The following is a 16,965-nucleotide window of genomic DNA, read 5'->3' as shown; positions in this document are numbered from 1 at the left end:
GAGACAGTGACACTGTCCCTGGAAAGAAGATGTTGTCGTGCAATGTCATACTCAGGGTTATGGCCAGCAAGGAATTCGAACACCCTATACTTCTCTAAGTGTTTTTGATAGGTAGTTGCATCCTTGGTGGTTTCCCAAGCAAAGGTCTCTAGATGGTCAATCTCCTGCCACAGGGTCTTAAGGACTGAAAAATAAGCTGCAACAGATCTATCTCCCTGCCTAGTAGCAATAATCTGATTTCTCAGTTGATAAGCCCTAGCAACGTTCTCCTTCTGTGAATAGGTCTCTGCAACCCCATCTCATATCTCCTTAGCAATGTTTGCCCATAAAAAGTTTTTACTTATATGTGGCAACAAAGAATTACACAACCATGTCATTACCATATAATTTTCTTGCACCCACCGAGAGTTGCCAGTTTCGGGTTTTACCTCTTCACCAGTAATATACCCCAATTTTCCACGAGCCCCAATGGCCATCTTTGCAGATTGGGACCATTCTAAGTAATTTGTACCATCCAACCTAACTGTAGTAATGGTTCCGGCTCCGAAGGGGTCTCCAGCACCTCCTCTCGGGCTTATATTCAACTCTGTGTCCCTCCATGTGTCTCAAAGAGGTACAGAAAACAACTAAAAAATGCAACAAGAATAAACATAATACCTTCTGGAACCAACAACACTCCTTTGGTGTCCTGGACTTTCTTCCCACGAAAGATTCCTTTTCAGTGGGATGGGGAGAAGAAAGAAGAAACAACCGCCCTCTCTAGAGGCCTCCAAACCACATGGAACTTGAATCGCCCTTACAAAAAACCCAGAGGAACCCTAAAAAAAAATAGGGCGCCACTACCTAGGTCAAAATTGAAGAGTCCAACAAAATCAGGACTCTTTCCCTTTCTCCAGTTTTTCCTGATTCTGATGAGAAACCCTAGACCAGCTACATGGCATACAGATCCATCAAGAAAATCCAAAAACTAAGCTTACCTGAAAGCTTCGATCAGCCTCTTAAAACTCCATGCAGTCGGCCGATCTAGGGCTGCAAAAATGAATCTCTTCAAGAACCTTCAACCTGTTCTGATACCAAGTAGAAAACCTTATGTGCTTATTTCAGCCAAGCTTCTTGTGAAAGGAAGAGTAGAAAGTTGGGGATTTCAGCAAGAGAGGAAAGGGGAGAAAAGAGAAGAAGGTCGACTATGATAGATTAACATAACCCTAGCCGCCAACCCCTCATTCTATTTATAATTAACTTAAGTATGAGATATTACAAGGATGCCCTTAGTAGGGCGGCAACTCAAACTAAGTAATTACAACTCTTTAAAAAATAAAAACTAATGGGCCCAAGGCCCAACAACATCTTAATTTAAAAGAAAATAAACTAAACACAAGTCGGCCCACTCAACAGTATGGGAACTAGTATCTGTACGAAGGACCCTAGTAAAGACCTCTTTTAAAGAGGTAATCTCAGGATTAGACAGAATCTGTGACATAGCACCATCAAATTGAGGATTAAGGCCAGCCAGAAAACTCATAATATTGTTCACGTTGAGTCTGTTGAACTCTGATATCAGTACTAAAAGGTAACAAGGCGTTCTATTCCTCATAAGTGCGTTTGAAATTCATGGAATAGGTCTGAAGAGACTGATCCTGTTGTTTAGCCCGATAAAATGTCTTGCAAACATAAAAAATGCGGGAAATATTTTCTTTACCAGAGAACAGAAAAGCCAAATATTCCATTAGTTCTTTTACCAACTCACAGTGAGAGACATGACCGACGTACTCATTCTCAATAGTATTGCGGATTTGCAAAAACAATGTCAATCCTTAGCCATTCAGTGCGGGTCTCATCAGTAGGAGGGTCCTTAGTCAGATAGTTGTCCTTAGAGATACTCCGTAAATACAAACGAACAATCTTACTCCAGTCTAAATTATTAGTTCCATTTAGTTTTTGTTCAGTGATTTTAGACAAAATGGGGATAAAACTAGGCATAGCCAAGTTCATTTGTTCAACCACCATTATAAACACAGGAAAATAAACTTTTAACAACCAGCAAAGCCAATAAAACACACTTAAACAGAATCGGCAACTGATGCAACACCCAAACAGCAAGAAACCACAACTGGCAGCACCGAAATATCAACTATATAAAAAAAAGAACAGAGAGGAAAGATTTTCCTGATGGGCAAACAAACACCACAGGAGTAACACCGAGGCTGAGGCGATCGTCGGAAAAGAGACTGGTGAAGGTGGGTAGGCCGATATGGGATTCCACTTCCACTGGTAGGGCGGTGAGATGCAGATGTCACTCGGAATGGGTGACCTAGAGATTGCAGTTGCTGCTCACTTGGGCAACGTAAAGAATTCAAAGCTGCTCACTTGGGCAGCAAAGGGAAGAAAACCAGAAATTAGTTTCAGACTGGAATTGGTGTCTCCAGCTCTGATACCATGTGATAGAACAAGAATTGAAAGAAATTGATATCTTTCAATTGAGAAAATAGTACATATATATACAGCCTTCTAGATACTAAAAAGGAAGAAAATCATATAGCCTTGTAGATACAAAGAAGGAAGAAAATCATACAGCATTGCAGATACAAAAAAGGAAGAAAATCAAAGAAAGAATAATTCCTATAATCAAGCTATTCCTAATTGGACTAATACTACATATTTACAGCCTATAATTTCGTAACAATACCTAATGAAGCTGAGAAATTGGTGAAGAACACCATGGATAGCTTTCCACGGTGAGGAAAGGGTAGCCCGTTGAGACACTCCTGCATCCCATCCACAGTTCGCCCTGCCATGAATGCTAGCTATCACATCGTGCCACAATTTATCCCTTTCCAAAGGCCAATCAGTCAAATTCACCCAACAGGGTGGAGGATGATGACAATCAATAATGCTTCAAATTCATTTTCTTTATAGTAAAGAAGAAAATCATTAAAAAATGAAGAGCGAAAGTACAAGGTCAGGTGATAAGCTGTCACCAAAGAAACAGAAATCGGACCATAATAAAAATCCTCCCACACAAGGACAAGTCACTCCACAACCACCCTAGAAAACATACATAGACCACCCCAACAAAATCACTCATCTTACAACAAACCAACAAAACCAAACTCCTACTCTTCGACCCAAAACTCATATAGGACTTTGAGAAAGATTGATGCAGCAGCTCAAACTCCAAACATCTCCCCATCTAAGTAAAACAAAAATCACACTTTCATACAAAAGTGTAATAACACTTTCATACAGCCAAATTGTAATAACACCTTACCAGCTCCATAAAGACTTCTCTAGCAAATTCTTTGCTGCCTAAGGAAAAAAACAGAACCTTTTTTTAACTTTGAATTTCCTTCACCACCACCTGAACATCCAAGTTCTTAGATACTGTAGGACATTTTCTTTGATAGAAAAGAAGAAAATTTCAATAAAAGACAATAGGGAGTATAAGAATTGGTGATAATATATCATTATATCACCAAAAGAAGGAAAGAAAAAACTAACAAGCTCTGCCAACTCAGAATAATCAACCAACCTCCTAGCATCATGCCAACTATTTCCTGTTATGCAGAGCCAAAAACATATCAACTCAGCCCGTAAGGCTACTACAGCTAAAACAATGCTTCTACACCTGAACAAATTTTCATCCACATTTTCCATTCTCCCCTTCCACTTTCTACTTCACAACAAACACCCCCTGCCCCATACCGTGGACTCCTAATCTCATCCCCCTACATACAATATACTCCTTTCTCTTCCAACACCAACCCTTACCCTCTGATTTAAGCCTCCCATTCTGCACTCAATAGCCTACACTTACTTTCTGATCTTCCACTTCTATTAACTTGGTTTTTCTTTTCTCCCAACTATAAACAAATCTTCTTGCCACCTATTTTCACCCTATATAAATGATGTCCATTACTTTTCCAATCTTGATTTCTCTGTCAATAACTTCACTCAAGTTCATTTTTGCTTACTTTCCTCACTTCATCAACATACACCTCCTATGATAGACTTACCAGACAACCATGTCTTGTATGAGACTACAGATAACCTCATTCGTTATGTCTCTTTCTCCATTGTTCAATTTACTTATGCTTCAATAACTGATTTCCTTTTATCCATTAAGGTCCTCCTCTGTAGACCCTGTTAAAATTCTTGGAATGTCCAGTTGCGTAAAGGCCTTCTTTTAAACTCGAGAATACCTTTGTGATATGAACCAGACTTGGGTCCTTCTGACACATCAAACTCCTAATACTACCATATTTGTCCTTCCCTGCATAAACTTTGACAGATGCATTCTGCAATCTAAACCCATGTTTCAGAATCAGTTGATCATCCAATCATTGACAAGGTAAGGAAGGTGAACTTGGATGTTGGAAGGCTTGTCAAATCAGTAAACCTGAAAAGTTTGGGGTGGAGAGAGGGACAAGAGGTCAAGTATTAGCTATCATAGTGTTGTGAATGCTTTGGACCAAAAGGTGAACTTGGATGGTGGATTCTGTTGTCGATTGGATCCAAAAGGTCAAAGGGGAGTGTGGATGCCTGAGGAAGCATCCGCCTATTTTGTTAAGGTTGAGTCCACAGTGACTGGAGGAATGTGTAGTCATAGATTGAGGTGCTTCTAGATGCAAAGGTGTGTGGGTTGGTTATTTCTCCTGTCAAATGCTTTCTCCTTTTATCAATGTTTTATGCACTTCTGGTGTTATCTTGTTCCCCAGTGAAACCTTTTTTCATTAGGTGGGCTATATAGAGGTTTCACCTTTTCTATTTTCGTGCTCGTTTTATTTATTTCTTTTTTTTAGGGGTGAATGGCAGGTTTAGAAAGGGTTGTTCTTTGATTCCTCATAGTTGGTTATCTTTTTATTTGAATGCCATTGGGTTCCCCTTTCTATATGTAGAGTACTCTGTCACTTTCTCTCTCTCATAAAATTTCCATTTGTTATCAAGTGGAATAAATAAATGAAAAATGAAATTTGGCACAAAAATAAAAATGTAAAGAGTATTTAAAAGAAAAAACAATAAGTAATGAGAGCTAATACAAACCTGTTCTATTGAGGAACTGTCCAGCCAAAATGTATCACTTGCTTTCTGATCCCCAAACAATTTACAGAAAATATTTTTTGCCCCTCCAATTTGACTAGCCAAGTGGTCAAATTTTTTCCACTTCAACTTCAGAAATCTAGTTCTGGAGCTTTCAATCCCAAACGTTCTCGAATTGCACATACTAAAATGGCAACTATAATCTGCATTATTTACAAAAAGGTTGCTTTTATACTGTTCATTGAATACACGATTTGTGAAAGGTACCTGCATCCATGATAAACAGACTTTACTTCACAAGAAAACTGAAGAAATAATATATATATATACATATATATATATATATATGGCACAAAATAAGGATACAGAAGTTATTCACCAATTGATCTCCTAGTTAGAACTATGTTGAGATGTTTGCAGCAGACTTTTTTTTTTGTTTTTTGTAGTTTATTTATAGTTGCTGTTTTTTATTTTCTTTTAGTGCTGTTCTTTTATTTCTTTTATATTGCTGTGGGCGGCCATGGGTATTTTTGGCATTGTACATGTTTCTCTTTTATTATAATTAAATAAGGGATGGGTGGCAGATAATTTTTTTGCTTCTCCTATTCTTCTCATTCTTCTCTTTTCTTCTCTTTTCTATTCCTTCTAGTTTACTTTCCTGATTGAATGCAGCATCATTTTTTCTTATTTTATTATTCAACTCTTCAATTAACTGCAAATGTGCGGAACTTTGCCAGATCAGCTCAGGATTGTGACGCTAGTAGGGGTGTCCATGAAAAACCGAACCGAACTGAGAAAACCAAGCCGCAAAATCTGGTTAACCGAACCGATGGGTTTGGTATTTTTGAAAAACCGAAGGAGTGGTTTGGTTTTTGGTTAACCTACAAAACCCTATGAAACAATCGGCGGTTATCCGAACCAACCAGTTTATATATTTGTATGTATATTTTATATATATGTTTAATATATGTCACCTATTTTCTATATTATATATAAATATTATTCATTATATACATATATAATATTTATAATAATCTATTTATAAATATATGTATATAATGCATAATATTTATAATATATTATATATCATTTATTATTTATAATATAATATTATACACATATTTATATAAATATATATTATAAATATAAATAACCGAAAAACCGAAGAACCAAACCGATCAAAAACCGAAACCGGCAGACCGGTGGTACCGGTTCAGTTTGCACACATGGAGCTAAGTGTTACAGACCTAGACTTTCACTAGTGTCATGCAGCACATGAAGTAGCACTTCTTTGCGCACAAGTCAGCCTTCCCACTAGCACCCTCCAGCTCTAGGAACAAGTATGCACCTTACTCAACCCACACACTTAGGAACTTCTTAGTCCTTAGTCAAGTTAGAGACAATAACACACAAAAGGAAATTAGGAAAGAACTCTTGTATTACTCAAAAAAGAGATACTCTTCTATTACTGTGGAATGATAAGCCAGATGTATTGTTGATTCAAGAGATCAAATTATCAAAAATAAATAGAAGGTGAATTAGAAGTATTTAGGGAGCTAGAGGTCTAAGTTCAGCATTTATACCATCTTGGGGGGCATTAGAGAGCAAGGAATTTACTCACTATATGGAAAGAGGAAGAAATGGAATGTCTGAAGGATGAGAAACTAATAATCCAAGTAAGGCTACACCTTAAGCATGAGAAAAAATTTAACAACCTGATTGAGTCCTTTGATCTGAAGGAACCACCCTTGCTTCAAGATGAATTTACTTGGTCAAACTTCCAAGCCAACCGATTTTGCTCAAAACTTGATAGGTTTTTCTTTTTGGTAGACTAGGAAGACTTATGGGCAAACTAAAAAGCAAAGGTCCTACCTAGGATAACTTCATACCATTGCCCTATTTGTTTAGGAATAGGAGCTTTTTTTTTGGTGGTCCCTATCGGAAAATTAAGAAAGATAGGATTTGCGGCAAATTTAGAAAGATCCGATTTGATTGATTAAGAGATTTGAATAAATTTAGGAAGGATTAGATTTGAATAAATTTAGGAAAGTCATATCCTAGGATTAAGGAAAAAGATTTAGTCTATCCCTGATTGTGAGAGATTCTAGGGGTTTGCCTTTCCCATCTTTTCTTATTTAAGTTGTATGCTCAATATGTTTTAATTATCAATAAAGAAAATTTTCTTCTTTTCTCCCTCTATATTTCGCCACATGGTATCAAAGCTTTAGGATTAGATCATGAATTTTAAGTCCGCCATGGTTGGCTCTGCTTCAGCCTCTTCGGATGCTACCAGCGGTGTGACGTCTTCGGAGGGAGGTATTCAGTCAGCGGCCATTTCTCTTTCTGAGAATTCTCTTCAAATTACCATTCACAAATTGAATGGAAAAAAATTATCTTGAATGGTCTCAGTCCGTGCGGTTGGTGATCGACGGCAAAGGGAAACTCGGCTAATTGAACGGCAAAGTGAAACCACCAGCCACTGATGATCCAAAGTACAGGCAGTGGCGTTTTGAAAATTCGATGGTTATCGCCTGGTTGATCAACTCTATGGATCCAGTGGTTGGAAAACCATTCATGTTCCTGCCGACGGCTCGTGATGTGTGGGAAGCTGTTAGGGAAACCTATTCAGATTTGGACAATCATTCACAATTGTTCGAACTGAATACCCGAATGTGGAAGATGCAGCAAGGTGAACGTGAAGTAGCAGATTACTATAATGAGATGATGGCTGCTTGGCAGGAGTTGGATTTATTTGAAGAAGAAGAATGGGAAAGTCCGAATGACAGTGCTCAGTACAAAAAGAAGATAGAGAGAGGTCGAGTTTTTGTCTTCTTGGCTGGTTTGAATAAAGAACTAGATGAGGTTCGGGGACGTATCTTAGGGCGAAAGCCCTTGCCTACTATAAGAGAAGTTTTTTCAGAAGTGCATAGAGAAGAAGCATGGTGGCAAGTGATGTTGAAGAATGTTAGTGAAACAAAAACAGAGAATGAAAAATCCACTCTTGTGGCCTGAGGTGCAGACTTAGACGGAGATAGACGAGGAGGAAAGCAGAGGCCTTGGTGTGATCATTGTAGAAAGCCATGGCATACTCGGGAAACTTGTTGGAAGCTGCACGGGAAACCGGCGGGTTGGAAGAAAAAATCAGGCAGTGATAACGAGTTAGGGGGAGATGTCCGCACGCTTCAAGTAAGCAATTTGGATCCAGGGAAGCAATCATCCTCAGAGTCTCTTCCTTTCACAAAGGAACAAATAGAGCACTTATATAAAATGTTTCAATCTCAACCGTTAGGAAACTCTAACCCATCTTGTTCTCTAGCCCAGTCAGGTAATTTTTTCACTGCAGCCATTGCTTGTACCAAATCTAATGGCTCCTAGATATTAGATTCAGGTGCCACTGATCATATGACTGGAACTTCGCATTTCTTTTCTTCATATACACCCTGTGCAAGGAATCAAAAGGTTAAAATTGCAGATGGTTCCTTTGCTACTGTTGTTGGGAAAGGAACTGTGTCTATTTCTCCTTCTCTAAACCTTAAAGATGTTCAACATGTTCCTAACCTATCATACAATCTCTTGTCTGTCAGTAAACTAATCCTTGATCATAATTGTCGAGTTAATTTTTGGTCTTCTCGTTGTGAATTTCAAGATTTAAACTCGGGGAAGATGATTGGGGGTGCTAAACAAGATGGTGGCCTCTACCTCTTTAATAAAGGATCAACCTTTGGAAGGCAAGATCGACAGACTTGTTTCAGTTCTATCTCTGTTTCTAGTGACAGTGAAGTTTTTTTATGGCATTATCGATCAGGACATCCTAGCTTTCAATATTTAAAGCATCTATTTCCCAAGTTATTCATGAATAAAAATCATTCAGTTTTCCAGTGTGAATCTTGTGAATTAGCAAAACATCATCATGTTGTTTTTCAATCTCAACCATATAAAAAATCAAAACCATTTACCATGATTCACAGTGATGTTTGGCGTCCTTCTAGAGTAACAAATCTTTCTGGAAAACGTTGGTTCATTACTTTTATTGATGATCATACTAGGGTCACTTGGGTTTTCCTTTTAAAAGAGAAATCTGATGTTGAAACTATGTTCAAAAATTTCCACAACATGGTTCAAACACAATTTCAGACTCAGATTAAAATTTTTCGAAGTGATAATGGAAAGGAATTTTTTAACAATGTGTTAGGGAATTTTTTTGCCGAGAAAGGAATTGTACACCAAAGTTCGTGTAATAATACACCTCAACAAAATGGGGTGGCTGAAAGGAAAAACAAACATCTCCTTGAAGTTGTTAGAGCTCTAAGTTTTAAAACTAAGGTTCCTAAGTATCTTGGGGGAGAAGCCATTTTAATAGCCACTTATTTGATTAACAGACTGCCTACACGAACTTTGGATTTTAAAACACCCATACAGGTTTTCACTAACTGTTTTCTAAACTCTCAGCTAGTGACAAACATTCCCTTAAAAATTTTTGGAAATGTGGCCTTCGTTCATAACCATGATCCTAAACGTTCAAAACTTGATCCAAAAGCACATAAATGTATTTTTGTAGGCTATCCCACTAATCAGAGAGGTTACAAATGCTTTGATCCAGTTTTGAAAATGATGTTTGTGTCTATGGATGTCACATTCTTTGAAGGAACCTCGTACTACAGCAACTCCCATCTTCAGGGGGAGAGCAACACTAGTAAAGATGGTTTTTTAGATGGTTCTGATTTAATGTTTGAATTTGTCCATAATGATGTTCCTCACAACTGGACACCGAAAGAAAGTGAGGCATAAAATACAAAATTAGTGGAAACAAATGAATTAAATATTGAAAATGTTGAGTCTACCAATGAACAACCTTTGGTGATGCCATCTCAAAATGAAAAAGCTAAAACAACAGAGATACGTGCGAAACAGTATAAAGGCCTTGTATATTCAAGGGAATATCTAGCACAGAAAAGGAGAGGCACTACTCCGTAGCATCAATAGGAATCTGATTTGAGGTTGGATCATGAAATTCATGATAATTCTCCAAAAATTCCTGAAAACATTCCTCCAAGTAATTATGATTCTTCTAGTCAACTTGATCTACCCATTGCTCCTAGGAAAGGTGTTAGGTCTTGTACAAAACATCCTCTGTCAAATTTTATATCTTACAAAAATATTTCACCTTCATATTCTGCCTTTATTTCACAAGTGTCTAGTGTATCCATTCCAAACAGTATCCACGAGGCTTTAAATGTTCCTGAGTGGAAAGAAGTTGTTTTTGAGGAGATGAGAGCTTTGGAAAAGAATGCTACTTGGGAGAAAGTGGATCTGCCGGATGGAAAGACAGTTGTTGGTTGTAAATGGGTGTTTACTCTAAAGTACAACTCAGATGGATCCTTTGAGAGATACAAGGCTCGCCTAGTAGCTAAAGGCTTTACTCAGACATATGGAGTGGACTACTTTGAGACTTTTTCTCCAGTGGCGAAGATAAATACAGTTCAAATACTCTTATCTGTTGCAGCTAATCTTGACTGACCACTGAATCAACTGGATGTGAAGAATGCCTTTTTGAATGGAGACTTGGAAGAAGAAGTATATATGGAGCCTCCACCTGGTTTTACTGAGAAGTTTGAAACTAAGGTATGCAAGCTAAAAAAGTCTCTATATGGACTTAAACGGTCCCCTAGAGCCCGGTTTGAAAGATTCACAAGGTTCGTTAAAAGTCAAGGATATAGTCAAGGACAATCTGATCATACTCTTTTCACAAAGAGATCCACCAATGACAAGGTTTCGGTTCTGATTGTCTATGTTGATGACATAATCTTGACTGGAGATGATATTGAAGAGATGAGCAGACTAAAGCAGAGCTTAGCCAAGGAATTCGATATTAAAGACTTAGGCCAGCTAAGGTACTTTCTTGGAACGGAAGTGGCAAGATCAAAGAAGGGCATTGTGGTTTCGCAACGAAAATATATTCTAGATCTCTTGAAAGAAACTGAAATGAGTGGATGCAAACCTTCAGACACTCCGATAGAAGTTAATGCTAAGCTTGGAGAAGCTAAAGATGGGGTTCCAGTAGATATGGGTAGATACCAAAGGCTGGTAGGAAGATTGATTTACTTGTCACATACACGTCCTGATATTGCATGGTGAGTCAATTTATGCACTCCCCGTACGAAGAACATCTTGAAGCTGTGTATCGAATTCTTAAGTATCTAAAAGGCAGACCAGGAAGAGGACTCTTCTTCAAGAAAAATGAGAAGAGAGGGGTTGAGGTGTATACAGATGCGTATTGGGCAGGCTCGATCACTGATAAAAGGCCAACTTCGGGGTACTGCACATTTCTTTGGGGCAATTTAGTTACGTGGAGAAGCAAGAAGCAAAGTGTAGTTGCTAGACTAGAAGTAGTGTTGAGGCTGAACTCAGATCAATGGCTCAAGGAGTGTGTGAGGTTCTTTGGCTAAAGAGGGTGCTAGCAGATCTTAAGAGACCACTGAGTTTCCCTATGAAACTGTACTGTGATAACAAGGCAGCTATCATCATTGCTCATAATCCAACTCTACAAGATAGGGCAATACATGTTGAGATTGACAAACACTTTATAAAGGAGAAGCTTGAAGAAGGAATAATTTGCACTCCGTTTGTACCAACCACGCAACAAGTTGCAGATGTTCTGACTAAGGGCTTGTTGAGACAGCCATTTGAGCTTCAAGTTAGCAAGTTGGGCATGATAGATATCTTTGCACCAACTTGAGGGGGAGTGTCGGCAAATTAAGAAAGATAGGATTTGCGGCAAATTAAAAAAGATATGATTTGATTGATTAAGAGATTTGAATAAATTTAGGAAGGATTAGATTTGAATAAATTTAGGAAAGTCATATCCTAGGATTAAGGGAAAGATTTAGTCTATCCCTGATTGTGAGAGATTCTAGGGGTTTGCCTTTCCCATCTTTTCTTATTTAAGTTGTATGCTCAATATGTTTTAATTATCAATAAAGAAATTTTTCCTCTTTTCTCCCTCTATATTTCGCCACAGTCCCTTACCCTTCCATTTTGAGAATATGTAGCTTGAGGATCCTTCCTTTGAAGAAAGAATAAATTCCTTGTGGGGCAAAGGAAGATCAAGTAGTAGAATAAGGACCACTTTGGAAGACTAGAATAATCCCTATAAAGAATTTCTTCTAAGATTGAGAAATTGGATAAAAACAAACTCTAAGAGGGGTTAGTGAGGAGGAAAGAGAAGAGTGGTGCAGATTGATGAAAGAATTGGAGGAGATCCTAAGAAGGAAAGAAATTTTTTTGAGGCAAAAATCTAGATGTAGATCACTTCAAGAAGGGGATAGAAACATCTGTATAGTGACAAGCTTCCTCCTTTGTAACTTGAAGGGGTTCCCCCCCTGTTTTGTATATCTCCTCTTGTTCCCCCCCAATAGAAACACAAGATTCTTCCACTTTCTAGCAAATAGATGGAGGAAAAACTCATAATGAGTGTAGAGTTGGATGGACATGAATTTAGAAGGGAAGAGGAGATTGTTAAGGTCTTTGTGGATCACTTAAAGGGTATCTTCTCCCTGATTTTGATTGGGAAAGGGCGACGAACATCCAATCTAGAGCCTTGGAGAATAATTTTAGCATTGAAGAGATTAGAGAGGTTGCCTTTTCCATGGAGAGATCAAAAGCCCCTAGACCGGATGGATTTACTATAGCATTTTTTCAAGATTGTTTGGAGACTTTGATAATTGATTTTTTTAGAGAAGTTAAAGTATAAATGTCCCCTCTACCCTTTCATCAGAAGGGGTGGGGGTTCTCCAGGAACAAATGCCACATTTATTGTTTTAATGCCCAAAAAGAAGGAAGTTAAAACCCTATTAGGCCTATAAGTTTGGTGGGAAGCCTCCACAAAATAATAGCAAAGATCCTATTCGGAAGACTAAAAATATTTTACACACAGTGGCCTCACAATTTCAAGGTGCCTTTGCTGAGGGTAGACAAAGATTTTATCAGATTTTAGTGTCAAATGAGTGTGTAGTTGAGAAGAGGAAAAGTGGAGGGAAGGGTTTCATTTGCAAATTGGGCCTAGAGAAGGCTTACGATTTTGTGGATTGGGATTTCCTTCTTGAGGTCATGGAAAGGTTTAGGTTGGGGGAAAGGTGGAAAATGTGGATTAAGGGATGCCAGAGTTCGACGCAATACTCAACTCTGATTAATGAGACTGTTAGAGACTATTTCCTAGCTAAGAGAGGTTTGAGACTATGGGACCCTTTATCCCATTCCTTTTCACCATGATCGTTGAACTCCCATGCAGATTGATTATCAAGGCTAATTTGGACAATTTAATCAAAGGTTGGAGGATAGGGAGGGCTGAGGTTGTGGGTAACCCACTTGTCGTTTGCAGATAACTTTTTCTGTGATGATGACAATGTTTTTTTCCCTCAGAAACCTAAAGGAATTTACCAGCTCTTTTTAGAACATTTCAAAATTAAGAGTTAATATGGGAACACTTGTAAAAAAGTATCGGGACCCCAAAGATACAATACAATACACCTGATACAGGGCATATTGTATCATCCTTGATCGAAGCCTCAAAATTTTCAAAACCTGAACCAAAAAGCAAGGGAAGAACTTAAAATTTTGTCTAATCAACACATTTTCTTCTTCCACCTTTTCTTTTTCTTCTCTCCTATAACAAAAGTAGGGGTTCAACCCCTATATTTTTTGAATTTTCTTTCCTTTGTTCTTTTTCTTCTCATAAAATGTTGATTTTCTAGACATAAACATGAAATTTATACTTCTCTTATGAAAATTATGAATAATTATAAAGGAAAGATGGTTATGGAACCTAGGGAACTACCCTAAGATATATGGTTTTACTTCAAAAAATCCATTGCCTAGGTGACTAGGCGCCCCCCTATCGCCTAGCCTCACCTTGGCGCCTTGAAAACTATGGTTTATACATAACTATACACACACATGTGTGTGTATGTATGTATATGCATGCATATATATACATCTATATGTATGAATTTACATATCGCTGATGTAGCATGGTCTGATGGATTGGTTGAAAAAGGGTGGAAATGGCTTTTAGATGTTCAATAGTGAGAGGAAGAAATTCAAGTGGCTGACACAAAACATGGAAGTGGAATTAAGTTGAGTTAAAAGGACTGCTAATGCTTTTGCTGATGCACTAGCAAAATAAGGGTTGGGAAAAAATCAAATGTTTTGGGCACAATTGTAATATGTACTATGCTTATAATTCTGGTGAGGAGAGATAAGAAAGTTTACCTCTCCTTTGTTGTATATTTTTCCTCTTTTTAATGAAAATCTGTTATTGATAAAAAAAAAGGCTATAGAGATATCCTTTAGAAAGAGAAAGACTTTAGCACAAGGTAGTTACAAGTAATCATGGGCGACCGGAGAACAAATGGGATGCAAAGGTAGTCTCTAATGCAAATTCAACCTCTTCTTGGAAGGTAATACATGAGGCATATCCTTTCTTTCTTAACCATATTTGGTTTGGTGTTGGGAAGGGGCTATGAGTATTATTCTGGGAGGACCTTTCGGTAGGTAAAAGCCCACTTAAGGTCTATTTTCCTGTGCTCTACGCACTCTCCAACTACAAGGCTGAACCAATTGCTAAGTTTGTGGTTTTCTCCTCCTTGGGGTTAAATTGGGATTTTGGGTTCAGAAGTGGCCTTCAGGACCATCTGGGAAAGAAGGAATGGAAGGATATTCAATGAGAAGAGCAGATCTCAATTGGAAGTCTTGGACACAATAAAAATAAAAGTTATGTATTGGGTAAAGACTTGGAAGCCTTTCAAGTATTCCCACTGAATGACATTTTGAGAACATGGAAGGAAGTGGCACTTCCGGCTCAAGAAAAGGAAAGAATAATCATGGAATGGAGACCTCCAGAATCCAACTTGATAAAACTTAACTTTGATGGAAAGGGGACTCTCAGGTGGTCTACGTTAAGAGGGATCTTTTGTGACTCAGAGGGCAAGGTACTAGCTTCAGGACCTCTTGAGTGTGGTGATTCATTGAAAGAAGAATCAATGGCCTTACTTCATGGTGTAAAGTTCGCAAAGAAATTTGGGTTCCATCAATTGGAAGTAGAAGGGAACTCTCAGGTGGTCATTTCCTGGACAAGATGTAATACCCAAATCCCTTGGATCTATAGACACACCTTTTGGGAGATTGAAAGTATAACAAGGGAGCTAACTGTAACTTTTAAATGGGTGAGGAGAATTGCTGATGGGATATCGGATGTTCTAGCTAAACAAGGGGCTTTGAGGCATCAAATGTTTTGGGAAAAATTGTGATCTTTTGTTTGTTTAGGGTGGAGAATATTATTTATATATCCTTTTGGTTATAAATAAAAAAGAAAATGTATAGATAAAAGGAAGAGTATGTCAATCAGGAGTTTTTTTGACGTTCTCAAGTGATAGCCATCTGTCAGTAAGGCATTTCTGGTGTGTAACTGTGCAGGAGATTGTGCTTCATCTACACTTTGGTTGTTCTATTTCAAAGCTCTATTGGGGATGTCTTGGGGTGAAGAAAATTATCACCTTGGTGTAACTTCAAAATTTCCTTAAATTCTTTTAGATGATCTAAAAGAAAGTAAGGGATATGACCCTTGGTCATTTCTCCAAATGAGAGGCCTCCCCTTAGAATGAATGGCTAAGATCATTACAAGTGTCATACATCTAACAGCTAGGATCCTTCTAGACATCTTCTAGAATACTATACAAGAATTCTTCTTGAAATGAGATAAAAAAGAAAGTTTATTAAGAAAGAAGACGAGAGAAGATTACAATTAGGTAATACCTGCCAAGAAAAACAAAAACAAAAACAAACACAAATTTTCTCCCACCAATTCCCATAGATTACATTTCCAAATCCTGTCCGGAAAAACCTTGAAACTGCCCACAACAAAGCCCATAAGGTCACAACCCAGAGTTTGTACTTAACCCCCTAACTTGCTAATCCTACACTGCTGCTAATTAAACAACCAACTCTCCATCCCAAAAACCAAGCCTATAAATTCACCCAATGAACTAAACACCACACTGCATAGTTGCAAGAGAGCTTTACCCAATTCCACCCAAAGAACCAAATCCCACTTAACAGTTGCAAGAAAGCTTTGCCCAATCACTCCATATTGCTGACGGTTGAATCAGGAAACTCTTTATTTTTCTTCAAAAAGTTTTTGTTTTCTTTGCCCTCATATTGAGTCAAACCCCATACCTTTCATTCTAGCAAATACTTTTGATGCCAGGACAGTCCAATTATTTTTTGGTGTTTGAATCTTCTTACTGCATTAGGAAGAATCACATGATTCTTCTCAAACACTTGCTCTGCTACCACTCCATCACCCTTCTTCCTCAATTGCATTTACAATTTTAGAATCTTAAACAAAAGTCAATGTGTCCCCTCTACCCTTAGAAGGACCACCAGGCTTTTCTTTCAACTTCTTATAAGCTTCCCTTGCAAATTCCTTTCCCCCAATGAATAACAAACCAAGAGTTTTACTCATTTCCCTTTGTGTTAGCCACTGTTTCCAAGTCGATTACCCTTCCAACTTCATGAGTTTCATCCATCATAATTTTTTTTGATGAATGATCATCCATCATAATTTTGTCGCCTGTCCATTTCTTCCTCATCTTCATTTTCAACCCCCCCCCGCTCTTTTGTAGAATACTCTACATGAATGCTCTAGAACAACTCTAGAATAGTGTACAAGTATCTTCGAGGCTCATGAATCTTCTGGAACACTCTAGGAATCTCTTTAATCTCTTGGGTCTTCTGGAAAACTTTTAGAATCTTCCATTAAACCTCTTCCATCTGCTCTCTTCTGTCAGGGTCCATGTCACATGCCTAAGGTAATGTCATTCCATGACACAAGTCTTGGTTCAACTTCTGGAAAACCTGTAACGTTGTGCTAGT

The 16,965-nt window shown here is 38.0% G+C and overlaps 1 protein-coding gene across 4 annotated transcripts in view; it reads right to left on the bottom strand.

Moving 5' to 3' along the window:
* EMB1997 (para-aminobenzoate (PABA) synthase family protein) overlaps positions 1–16,965 on the bottom strand; it is a 115,588-nt gene that overhangs the window by 62,546 nt on the left and 36,077 nt on the right. For all 4 annotated transcript variants that reach the window (XM_088958575.1, XM_088958576.1, XM_088958577.1 and 1 more), the window contains exon 9: positions 5,041–5,304. In XM_088958575.1, coding sequence (XP_088814701.1) covers positions 5,041–5,304 — 264 coding nt within the window. The remainder of the gene's footprint in view (positions 1–5,040; positions 5,305–16,965) is intronic.

Source organism: Nelumbo lutea, chromosome 8 (assembly GCF_056320005.1).
Source record: "Nelumbo lutea isolate HS-2025 chromosome 8, American lotus-T2T, whole genome shotgun sequence".
Taxonomy (NCBI): domain Eukaryota; kingdom Viridiplantae; phylum Streptophyta; class Magnoliopsida; order Proteales; family Nelumbonaceae; genus Nelumbo; species Nelumbo lutea.
Note: the sequence above shows the minus strand (reverse complement) of the source record. Positions and strands in the feature narration are given on the sequence as shown.